This window comes from Polypterus senegalus, chromosome 9 (genome assembly GCF_016835505.1).
Source record: "Polypterus senegalus isolate Bchr_013 chromosome 9, ASM1683550v1, whole genome shotgun sequence".
Taxonomy (NCBI): domain Eukaryota; kingdom Metazoa; phylum Chordata; class Cladistia; order Polypteriformes; family Polypteridae; genus Polypterus; species Polypterus senegalus.
The window spans coordinates 44,082,813-44,096,085 of NC_053162.1; the positions used below are offsets into that span (position 1 = coordinate 44,082,813).

General features: G+C 34.2%; 1 protein-coding gene across 2 annotated transcripts in view; it reads left to right on the plus strand.

Annotated features, from left to right (window-relative positions):
* The window catches only part of carmil2 (capping protein regulator and myosin 1 linker 2), a 118,711-nt gene that overhangs the window by 28,158 nt on the left and 77,280 nt on the right, over positions 1-13,273 (plus strand). For both annotated transcript variants that reach the window (XM_039763036.1, XM_039763037.1), the window contains exons 5-6: positions 5,864-5,985; positions 12,732-12,829. In XM_039763036.1, coding sequence (XP_039618970.1) covers positions 5,864-5,985; positions 12,732-12,829 — 220 coding nt within the window. The remainder of the gene's footprint in view (positions 1-5,863; positions 5,986-12,731; positions 12,830-13,273) is intronic.

Sequence of the window (13,273 nt, forward strand, 5' to 3'; positions counted from 1 at the left end):
AATGGTTTCTGGAAGTATTCCTGAGCCCATTCTGTGATTTCCTTTACAGTAGCATTCCTGTTTGTGGTGCAGTGTCGTTTAAGGGCCCGGAGATCACGGGCATCCAGTATGGTTTTACGGCCTTGACCCTTACGCACAGAGATTGTTCCAGATTCTCTGAATCTTCGGATGATGTTATGCACAGTTGATGATGATAGATGCAAAGTCTTTGCAATTTTTTGCTGGGTAACACCTTTCTGATATTGCTCCACTATCTTTCTGCGCAACATTGTGGGAATTGGTGATCCTCTACCCATCTTGGCTTCTGAGAGACACTGCCACTCTGAGAAGCTCTTTTTATACCCAGTCATGTTGCCAATTGACCTAATTAGTGTTTATTGGGCTTCCAGCTCTTCGTTATGCTCAAATTTACTTTTTCCAGCCTCTTATTGCTACTTGTCCCAACTTTTTTGGGATTTGTTGACACCGTGAAATTTTGAATCAACATATTTTTCCTTTAAAATGATACATTTACTCGGATTAAATGTTTGATCTGTCATCTATGTTCTATTACAAATAAAATATTGACATTTGCCATCTCCACATCATTGTATTCAGTTTTTATTCACAATTTGTTTAGTGTCCCAACTTTTTTGGAATCCGGTTTTTACATGGGAAGTTGGAGAATTAGTGATGAGTCAGTCAGTCAGTCAGTGAGGGCTTTGCCTTTTATTATTATACAGTAGATTAGTGAAAAAGGGCAATAAATGTCAAAACATCTTTCTTCTTTTTTCCCCATTTTTAGCACCTCCTTTTTTATATTTGTGTCCTTACTTCACTTCTTTTGAAGGTGGATATTATTTAATTATTGGAAGGGCTGAAATTTAATTTTAGTTGCACTAATTTTGTTTCTTGGAACATTTTGACATTTTCTTCTTTTCAGAATACAAATTTGACTATAATTTTTAAAATATCATTCCATAACGTGCCTTCAATGCTCAAAGTACAGGAAAAATAGTTTACGCACAGCCAATCACAGAAAGGAAAATAATTTAAATGACATAGAATAAGAGTGAGCCAGTAAGCACTAAAAGAGAACTGCAGTTTTAATTCAGTGGATGAATTGACTTAAAGTAGATTAAATGTGTGACCGGCATTACAATAAACAATGTACAATCAAAAAAACATTTATATATTATCATTCTTCTTGTTGCTTAAGTAATTACAACTTTCTTTAGCATGAAACAATTGGGAGACAATAAAAAACAGTCACCTAGAAACTCTCAATAGTAGATTACACTGTAGCTGCCACAGTGCAGGCTTCTTTAATAGCAAAGGTATATGAACAACTACTTAAAATGGAAGCATCCACAAAAGGCTAAAGTTGAGGTTTTCAAGTGTGGGCATAATCAGAAAAGGGGACATCCATTAACAGAAACATTGGAGGTGTTAAAAGCAGCTGCCAAAGCAAAATGTTCAAACTGTTAATGTATAACTGCAAATCATAGCTCAGCACATCAACACAAGTAAACCACAATTGTTATCTTCTGCCCAATGCACTTTTATTGCAAAAAGCTTTTATCATTGTTCATGCTGCCTATTCAATTAACTTACCATTCTAACAATCTTTCCATAATGAGTTATACTAATAATAACTCTATTAGAAATTTATTCAAAAGATACAGAGATGCAAACAAGTTTAAAGAGAATTTCCAAAGAATAGACAGACTAGTATGGGTTGGTAATGAGGACCAGAGAAATGCTAAATCATTAAGATGAAAACAAAGGTCTTAATACCTACTTTATTTTAGAGAGAGAGAGAGAGAAATTGTCTTTCCTGTAAGAAGTTTAAAGTCCCTGAAGGTATGTCACCATCTTAAACAGTGGCAACGTGATGATTTCAATTGTATCAAATGTTCAAACCATATCACTTACAATGAGTGTCATTGCCATAAACAACACGGAGGTGCTCATAGAGAACAGTACACAATATGGTGTCTCTCATTTAGAAAAATGTAAAGAAAATTATTAGAACACCTGAACAATCTAGACAAAAACATGCCATTCAGGCCAACAAAGCTTGACAGTCCTATCAACTTAATTCTTCTAAAATAACATCAAGTCTAGCTTTGAAAGTCCCTAAAGTCTTACTATCTACCACACTACTTAGTAGCTTATTCCAAGTGTCTGTGGTTCTCTGTGCAAAGAAAAACTTCTTAAATACACCTAATTTACCCTTATGTCTAACAAGAAATCCTGTAGACTTGGACAAGTAGATTATCACTAATTTCTACCCCTGGTATGCTAGATTACATATACGCTTAAGTGAGGAAAGAATTTACTACAGTGTATTTAATTTCTGTCCAATGCCCTGGAATTTTAAATTTACTTTGTACTTGTGTATTTATTAGTGTGGCCATATTTGACATGAGTTGAATCCAGTAGGGAGTGAGAGTCATAGTATTAATCTAATCAATCCAGTGAGCTTTGTAGTACTAGTGATTTATATAACAAGAGCATATAAATAAGTCAATTCTGTATATAAAGGAAGGTGTTGCAAGGGCAACTGCAAGGAGAACATGTAATTTCTGCCCTATAGACAAAAGTGAGATGTCCAGGGATACATTAGTAATGTGTGGTAAAGGTGTTTAGGCAAAGTGTAAGAAATGGCAGCAGTGAATAAAAATGACTGCAGCTGGTAGTGATTATTTGGTATCAGGCCAAAAAAAAAAAAGATATTATATAAGTGCTGTCAAATGTGTTTTGACTGATTCAATGTTCTAAAGTGACCTTTTTACCACTCTGATTTTTTGTGCACATACATGGCCAGTATTGTATCTCTCACAAGTGTCAACAGATTTAAGATTTGAGTTGAATATTGGGTACTGTGGGCTGCCATCTTAAATAATGATAGTGGAAATATGTCTTGACATGTCCACATCACTCTCCACACCGTCATTGGCAGGCAACCGGCATTATTACCTTAAACAATATAAGAAATTGTAACACTCACAAAAAGCAACCATTTAAAAAGGCATCATGATAAAATTTTTACTCTACAATCTGCACAAACTTATAACTAACACGTTTTAGAATTGCATTTGAATAAGGGAGCGTGATGAGTAGAAGGTAGTATTCAACATTGTTAAAGGCACTACAAGAACCTGGCAATGAAATATTGATTGGTAAATGTTACATCTGTCTTTTACCCTTTTTTGAATGATATTTGCATGGCGTACTGGGTTTCTTTGTCTTGATAAAATAGTTTTAAAGTCATATATCACATACTGTACATCTGGAATGTATTGGCGTATCTAAGGAAAAATTGTCCATATGTTAAGTTAGAGAAAAATGATGCTTACCAATCATTAGTTTTATTTCCTGGGTACTAAAATATGCCAGAAATGTTGTTTAATAATGGGTCAAACAAAGGTTCAGGTGAACTCAGTAAAAGAAGTGCACAATTAAGTGGATTTTTCCAATTACCATTATTTCAAATGTTTCCCTACATTCAAGTACTGACATTTTGCCTGTAATGAATCAATTCAAGAAATACTTAAAGAAATTTGCTTGTTCTGCTGAAGCTCAAAAGGTTTTGACAATCTTAAATTTGTATTTATTTTATTTAATAGCTCCAGTATTTCATTATTCAAGTAGTTTTCTACCATTTACTGTATATGGGTGTCTCAAGGTATAAGGGGTAGAGTGAGAGGTTATTTTTATTGTTCTTTAGGTGCTGTAGTTGCATGATTTCCTATAGAGCCAGAAACAAGAATGTCGGTGCTCTTCAAATGCTCTGTCTTGCAAATATAAGGTATCAGAATCAGAACAAGAACCAGAGCAAATTATCCTTATGGAACAATTGATTGCATCATTCAATGTTGCAGATCCTCCAAATACCTCCAAGAGCTTCTCACAGGGGTCCCAGAGTGATTAAATTATGTCCAAAAATGCATTGGAGAGACATTGAGCATTGGAATTTCAATAACTACAGCGTTTATCTCAATACATTTGTGACGGTCATCAATTCAAGAAGATTTTGATGATTAAGTTAAGGTCTGTGAGACATGTAAGTCATCTAATAGCAGGTCTCCCATACTCCTACAACCTATACCCATAACAACCATTGCTTGGGAAGGAATTGCACCGCTATGTTGTGGACTTAACTTATTTACTCCATTACCAGATTATTCAAGAAATATACATAAAACATGTTCTACAAACATCATTCCATTTCAGTGTCAGTATTATTTCAATTGTCTGTGTACTGTTAACTTACACTTCCTCATCTGTAACCAGACTCTAAATAATATAACAAAATAATTAATATTCATTGGTCAGCAAGCCTTCTTGCACTTCATTTTTTAATCACTTCCTCAAGGGAACTACCTATTATTCATACAAAATATACCTGACTGGCTGCTATCTCAACTTATTCATTGAAATGCTTTCTTATATTTTATGGACTCCTAGAAGCTTCAAATTGCATAAAGTAGACAGCTTTTGAAATTGTTCAGGTAAGATTAGCATATTATATTGTTTGTCATATATACTGTATCTTCGCCTGTATATATCTGAAGATGTTGAAATTGGTGAATAAGCCTAGTTGGTAAAGCATACCATTTTAGTTGGGATTTGAGAGAGATAGTTAATGCACTATGGAAGGATGGGAAACACATACTGTAAGTGTATGGACATAAATTTTGAGAAATCTGATTCTTTCAAATTTGAAAAGGCTGAAAATTAATGTGCAAGGTAAACCAATGACAAACATTTGGTTCAGAAGTCAACGAACAAAAGCAGGGTTGTTCATTCAAGGTATAAGATTGACTGGCACGCCACTTCTAGAGACTGAGGAAACAGACTGTATTGAAAAGGACTCAAATGAGAAACATGAAATGTGAGATGAATTTCGACATGTCATGGAATTACTTTTACTAGACTAGACATAGTCATTTTATAAATTGTTCTATTTACTGTATATTAGAGCAAGTTTCCAGGACAGAATAATCTAACAGGTGACCTATAAAGTGAGCCACATGTTCTGCCTTATTTTAAACACTGGGCTAACCTTCATTGCCTATCAGTGAAACCCTTGAAAGAGGTTTCTGTTGTCTACAAAGTCTTTCAGTGTCTTTCCTAGATGTTCTTTAAATTCTCAAGAAATTCTGTAAGGCTGTGAAGGAATCGGGTAGTGGAACTGACTGAATGTATTTGATATTGGTAACCAAACTGGCACTCATAGGGCAGTGGGCACATGGATAAAGTTTTTTAGCACATTTTTTGGCAATTCAGAATAAAATACCAATTCCCTTCCGTTGGCTTGAATGTCATTAACTGTATCATAATTATATTTGAGATCCTGGGAGTAGGCTGACCAAAACAGCTGTCCTCCACCATTTTTGCAAAGGGCACATGTCATTGTTTCCTCTGTGGCTTAGGAGAGATAGTGATGGAATGCTAATGAAATGACGATGTGGTAATGGAATTGGTGTTCTATTTCAATAGCATATTACATATTTATAAAGGTGATGTTACCTTAACATATGGGAATTGTCTTAATAAAAAAATATCTTGAAAGACTTTAAACCTGATGTTTACCACCCTATCCCCATTCTAATGAAGCTCATCCATGTCAAAATTAAGTTTATGTAACCCTGTTTTAAGCTATAACAAAAACACATCCTTAGACAGAAATGTTTCTAATCTCTCTAATAGAATTTGCATTTCATTTCCACTTTTCTTTATTATTGATAATGTATGTGTTGTTATCCATTTTCGAATACAGTTCTTTGTTTTTTGGCGATAGAATTAATATAGGTTTCTATTTAATAAAAACAGTCATATTTTTGTGTTTAATAAATGTATTGATTTTTTTTTGTAGGTTATCATTGAAACTGACAGATTTGCACTTTCACTGAGCCTCATGTCTTTTGAGGATCTGGAACAGGTGGTTGGCCATGTCACCTCATCTCTCAAAAAGATTTTCCCAGACTCCTCTCCAGGGTAAATCACCATTCCTTTTGTAGCATCAAAGAAGCACAATTAGTATGGAATACTTATTTTAAAACCTGGTTGTCTCAGCATCATGCCACCATCTTTATAAAACCTTAGAATCTTTTTGGTGCTTGGGAGACCAGGAGCTTGATAATTACTATTTAAGTAAGAACACACTATATTATAAAACACAATTTTATGGGAACAATCAATTAAATAAAAATCACCGTGTGTTAATATATTAGGTAAACTTGGTTTGCATTTTACATTGCATTGTTATGAGAAATTAGAAACTGAAACTAAAAATGGGACACCAGTTCACACATACTGTACCTCAACTTCCTCCTACAATTATCCAAATATACACATCTACTGCAAGTAGAGGAAGTTTAAACATTTGAGGAGAACATGAAAAAACCACATAGGCACTGACCTTACCATTTCCCTTAAGTTTCTCCTTATACTACCTCCTAGTATTAAATAGTACATTTAATGGTACAAAATCAGAAAGATAAAACTACTTTTATTGTAACTATTAATTAAATAAGATGAGGAAGACTTTGTTTAAAAGTACCAGTGCATGAAGAAGGTTGTAGTAAGGCAGTACGGTTGTTGTGAAATCGTCGTTTGCATGTTAAATATGTATGTGTTGGCTTTGACTCAGTATAGAGGTTGGCTCTTGCATTTCACTCATTGCTGTTTTAACTTAGACTTTAAATTCTTCCCACAATGACATGGAAAAATGAAACCGTTTCAGAACATATGTGTATGGATGAAGTTTACATTAAAGATGAAATGTCCTGTTTATTTGCATTTTTTATAAATATACATAATAGATTGAGTCCTAGAACAGAGCAAAGCCAGACCTTAGGAAAAGAAATTTAGGTTAAACATAATACTCTTTGGAATCCTTTTTCTGGAAGTGATAATAGGATATTGAAGGTCAATCAGAAAAAAAAAACAGACAGAGCAGATGAGCCTGATTAAATGTACAAAAGATATAAGAGAAATAGTCTCTGATTATGACATATGTTTAAAAAAAATGTCATAATCTAGCTTGCAGATAAAAAAGTATCTATGGCCACAAGCAGAGAGGATTGATTATTTAACCCTGTGACCCAATTGTATGTTTGGTTATAGACTTTACTAGAGTATAGGTTTTTATGTCTGGGAGTGAAATGAAGTTCGGAATAAGGTCTTTGTGCAATTTCCCTTACAATATTTAAATCTGGGCTCTGCAGAATTTTTGTATTAGTTACTGCAATGTAAACAATATTAATTTAAACGTTGCACAGAAGACAGATAATGAATTGTAGGTGGCAATGCAGTACAGGAATTAGCTAGACTTTCTATTAAGAGGTAAATTGGAGCAAAGGCTCACTGATGTGAGAGAGAAGGGGAAAAAGAAAGAGAGCAGTCAGAAATGAAAAAGGATGTGAAAGAGTGCAAGAGTATTGGTACTTTTGTAACGGTTATGTGGGCAAGGCACCCCTGCAGTTAGAAATGTATTGACATTTATGGAGAATAGCCAAGAAATGCAGAAAGTTGTTTTGTGGTACATTGCAGTTTTTTCCCTTTTGTTTGTCCTTGTATATTTCTTTGATAAAAAGTTCAGTGATCTATTGTAAAATCGCTAACATCAGATCATGCAATCAAATGTCTGTTTAATTGCTTTCATTTTCTATGCAATGTCTCAGCCATGTTTTCATCATATAACCACTTTTAGTAACATGTCATTTTCAAGAAAATTACTTAGACAATGCTTCTGCAAGTTTATTTTTGCCTATTAAAATGCATCAGTTCAATGTGTTCGGAATACGCTTTTTCTGTTGTACATGTTGTTGCTTTAATGTTATTGTAAATGTTTTATTATCTTTAAGCATACCAATAAGTCAACTTTCTTTTCTTATATTAAAACATCAGGAAGACTGCACATTTAGATTCCAGCCACTACAATTCATAACCTGTAATAAAAAGAGATTGAAAAATTACAGTGAACCACTGACTATTGTAAATAGCAGCCACATTAGCTGGCAGTTTGGTTGAGCATCGGTCCTTCTGTTTTCCTTCTTGACTGGTAACCTTTACTGTGATTAGCTTCAAGACAATGTAGCTTTCATTAACTATATCCAATGTGAATATGGCCATAACATTTTCATTGTACTCTGTACATGTGACACTACTATTTTTACTGTTAGTAATGCTACCTACATATGGTCACAAATTTTTTTGTTTTTATTGAAAAAACTGCATTTTTTATATTATATTAATTATTATTATTATTATTATTATTATATTTTTTATATTATAATTGAAACCTTACTAGTTACTACAGTATATCTGCAACATAATATCATTTGTATTCCTTACATTTTTCTCATTCTAGACCCTTTCCATAGAAACTTGTTTTTCTTCCCCCAGAAGATTGGTCTGAAGTATTATTAGAACATTAGAACAATTACTATGAGAAAATACTCTTTAGTCCAACATAACTCATCAATCCTTATTGAGCTAATTCATGCAAAAGTAACATTCATTTGTGATTTGTAGATCTCGCACATACTACCTGTTACCACACTATCTGGTAACATATTCTGCATATCTATGATTCTCTATATGAAGAACTTTCTAATGTTTGTACAAAATTTAATCATCATTGTTCCTGTTGAAGAACTCATTATAAAGCAACTGCTCGGATCCAACATACTTGTTCCCTTTATAATATTGAACACTTTGATCATGTCACACTTTTAATTTCTGTTTGCTTAAACTGAAAATTTTCAACTTCTTCTAATCTTTCCTGTTCCTACTCACAGTCATAAAATCAGTCCTGTCACTTTTCTCTGGACTTCCTCTAGTAATGCAACTTCTTTTTTATAATTTGGAGACCAAAACTGCACACACTATTCCTGATAAGGCTTCGCATGTTGTTATGCTTTTTTGACTTGTACTTTACTCATTGCTATGGAGAGGTGTAAAGACGTTTGTATTAACTTATTACAGATTGCAGAGAGAAAACAATGGACTTGTCCTCCTAGCCCAGTGGTTATACATCTTAAAAGTAAAAATAAAGTAAAGTAAATTTCCTTCTCAGTATGGAGTACTTTCTAATAATTCTGAACATGAATAAATCTTGTGTGGGTATCTCAAGTAAATTTAAAATGCATATTGTAAGTGCTCTTGTATTGTAAAGAAATTATTTCATAAATGCTTCTGTCTTTATATACAGCTGCCTGAAACCATAATCATTCGTATCTTCAGCACTGCTTTAAATGTGGCTTATTTTGCTTACATCTTTTCCCTGGGGAAATGTAACTATTTTGTTACATGCTGTGAATGCATTATGAGTCAACATGTTCAGCATTCATTGCAACAAGAGGCAAGAACAAGCAAAACAAGAACCTACACACACTACCTGTTTGATAGTGCTGAAAATGAAGCTGTGATAAGAGGATATTGCAATATTTTCTTGTGCTGAAAGTAAGAAGGGATTAGACATTGTCAGAAGTTTGGCTTTTCACTCATTATTCCTGTTGAAACACTGCCATGCAAACATTTGTCTCTTTGATCTTATGTTTTTTATAACAATATAAGCACCCACTTCTTCTGAGATGTTGGTGTGTACAGGAGTCTTCCACTAGCACTCATGCTTGCACATCATGTATTGTTCATAGTTTAGACTGTTATAGTTTATGCATTTTTTTGCTTCCTGCTGTTTTCTGACTTAGCTCTTGTTTGCTGCAGTATTTTAAAGGACTTGTTCTGCCCACTTTGTGTAGTTCTAACTGCATTCCTGACACCCTTCTGGAAGAAGAAAGGGTTTTACTTCCATATTCTTTTGCTTTGTGAGTTATTTAGTGGTCTTCCTTACTCACCAGAAGAAATTATGAACAAATGCACACACAGGTGGTAACATATGAGCATTTGAAGCTGTTTCCAATGAGAAAAAGGCTCAAATAGAAACTTAAGAAGAAGGTGGAATAGATGTCCTAATGTTAATTGCTGTCTAGTTCCATGAAAAGAGCAGGATGGTAGAAAGGAGCTTTGTTTAAAGTGGGTAGGACTTGAATTCTGGGTTCTTTGGTTTAACAACTGATGGGATGTTCAGGCAGAATAAACCCATCTTGAAAAATGATTACATATTTCAGACACTGCCTCTCTTGTGCTCTAGAAACAGAATTACCTATGCCCCAATAAATGCAAGTTATCAGCAATATACTAATAGCCCATTTGTGCTTCACTCACTCAAAATATGGAACCAATGTAGAAAGCATTTTAGAAGCTTTTATCTGTGGCACCTCTGCAAGATAGCCACCTCTTTCAACCTTTGCAAACATATGCAGTTTTTAATATCTGGAAAGAATTTGGGATTAACTTGCTCAGAGATCTTTATATAGACAACATCTTTGCATCCTATGAACAATTACAATCTAAATTTAACATTCCAGCTACACATTTCTTTCACTATCTTCAAATTAAGAACTTTGCTAAACAGAAACTGCTCGATTTTCCTCATTTTGCACCCTCGTCCATGCTGGAAAAAATATTGCTCAATTTCAAGGGCTCAGACACCATCTCTGCAATATATAAAATTATTTTACAGTCCCTCCCTTTCAAAGATCCAAGAGGACACTGGGAAAAAGATCTCTCAATCAATATTTTAGAAAAGGAGTGGAAAATAGCAATGCAGAGAATTCACTCGAGCTCCATATGTGCAAAGCATACAATTATTCAACTCAAAATGATCTATTGAGCACATCTGTCTTACCTAAAACTCTCCAAAATGTTTCCAGGGCATGATCCAACCTGCGAACGCTGCAATCAAGTCCCAGCCTCACTGGGTCACATGTTTTGGTCCTGCACCAAATTAACATCATTCTGGACCAAAATTTTTAATTACCTTTCAGACTGCCTTGGTCTCACAGTCCCTCCTAACCCCTTAACAGCTGTGTTTGGTGATCTTCCAGATGGGTTTAAAGTGGAGAAGGACAAACAAACTGTGATTACATTCACTACACTTTTGGCACACAGACTTATTTTGCTAAACTGGAAGAACCCTAACTCTCCTCTTTTAAGTCAGTGGGAAACCAATGTTTTATACTATTTGAAATTGGAAAAAATCAAATACTCAGTCAGAGGATCTGTACAGATTTTTTTCAAAACATGGCAGGATCTAATCAGTAATATTTTAGAATAAGCTCTTAAACCACAGAGGAAGCAATTATTTCTGCATCTCTGTTTCTTCTCCATTCATCTCTACTGGTTTATCAAACTCATCAATTTAGGTATGTTTACAAGCCTTTAGTTTTACTCCGTTGGCCATGCTCTGTCTCTCAGGGGTAGGGGTCGACTTTTTCTCAGTCTTACTTTTTGTAAAAATTGATTGATTTGTATGGAATGATTGCAATAAAATTAATAAATTTAAAAAAAAAAGAAACAGAATTACCAAAAATATTTTTTCCACAATGTTGCTGAGGCCATTTAAAGAAATGAAAAATCTGTTGAATTGGAGAAGAGATATCTTTACCAGCATATAGGCTATGTGGATGGTGCGTATACCTCAGGAGTTTTATGGGATTATGCAGCAGATAATTACAGATGAGAATAATTTTGGACTGTTCATTTCAGATGATCTAATAATGACACTGCATTTTTTTGCACTTATGAAACATACATTATTTCATCCTTTATAGGTTCATATGTGTGTGAGCCTGACATGTTTAGGAAATTAATAAAACACATATGAAAAAACAAAGAACACTTTGTGAAAGTTTAAAATGATGGTCAAACACTAGCAGCAAAGCTTTCTTTTTGGAGTCTATGTACAAATTGCTTTATTCAAAGCTTTGATTCCACATACAGTGAGGAAACATTCAGGATGTGTCAGGGAAATTTCAGTCATTCTCATTACCCAAATACTATTAAAACAGGCAAAACTGCAGATGTCTTGTTCACCAAACACAATCTTTGATCTCGTTTTTTTGAACATGGAATGAGCTGGTACACATTGCACATTCTGTTGCTAAGCAACTGCTGCCAAAATCTTATGTGCACTACAGCTGCAATGCTCTGCAAATGTAGCGTGGACTTCGGCTTGTTCCTTAGGAAGAAACTGACTTGAAGCTGAATCACTATTAATAAGCTGAAGATATTGGTTAGAATGTTGATGAGCTTTATTGCATCCTCTACAGCAGTATGAATAAAGCAGAAAGTTGGGAAAAGGTTATGTGGTTTAAACACAGTCTGTAAAAAGCATTTCAAGAAAGGTATGGAGGAGTGTAATGATGTGAAATTATAGAAAGGTGTGTTACTGTTGACAATAAGCTTAGATTGTGGCCATTAAGTTCAGTTAGGAAGTAAAAATATTACATCAAAGTGAGACATAAAATATGAAGGTATAAAAATTAGGTCTATTAATGGGAAATGAAGTTGTCAGGATCCTTTATGCTATACGAAGACTGGATAGAAATGCTATAGTTGATTATGCACAAAGAAGAAATGTGATAATCAGAAAATGGCCTTAATAATGAGAGAAGCCTAACAGTTAACTTATATAGTTAGACATGGTGACACATTGTTTTGAAGGTGGCATACAAAACAGGATTTCCTTTGCTGATACTAGTGGTACTATAGCAGTTCTCTTTAATCTCCATAAATAATATAACATTTCATTATTTAGTTAGCTTGCATTTATCATTCAAATGCTGTTTGGGGATTGCCTCTTCATTCAGACTTTTACTGTTTTATTGTTCTAGAAAACTGCTCAAGAACTCTCTTCCAGACATGCAGGAGAGGCTTAAAAGTATTGCATGCTCTGCTGAAGGGGCACTGGACACTAACCAAGGGCCTTGTGGTATGAAGTTTTTTTATTCCTTATTTTTTCCATTCAGTTAAGAGTCTAAACAAAATATGCAATTATCATTAAACCCTGACCTACTGTACTTATTAAAGTATGTACTGTGGGGTGGTAGGGAGAGAAGACCGACAACTACAAAAAAAAATTAAAAATCCTGTAAAACCTTTAATAGGTTTGCCAGTGCAGATGTGTCTTATGTATGATTTTATAGTTTTGACTTGATTGTTTTGTTATATATCAAATTGACTAGCCATTCTTTTTTTTTGTTGAGAACACATTATTTAAAGAAAGGGAAACTTTCACATTCTCTGCAAGGATATATGGCCAGGTAGTGAGCAAACTGTTAGGAGCCATCTTCAGTGTACTCTGTGACTACAGAGAAGAGGAAGAACAAGTATTTATTTAGTCAGTGCTCAATTAAAGCCAGTTTTTTTTTAAAAA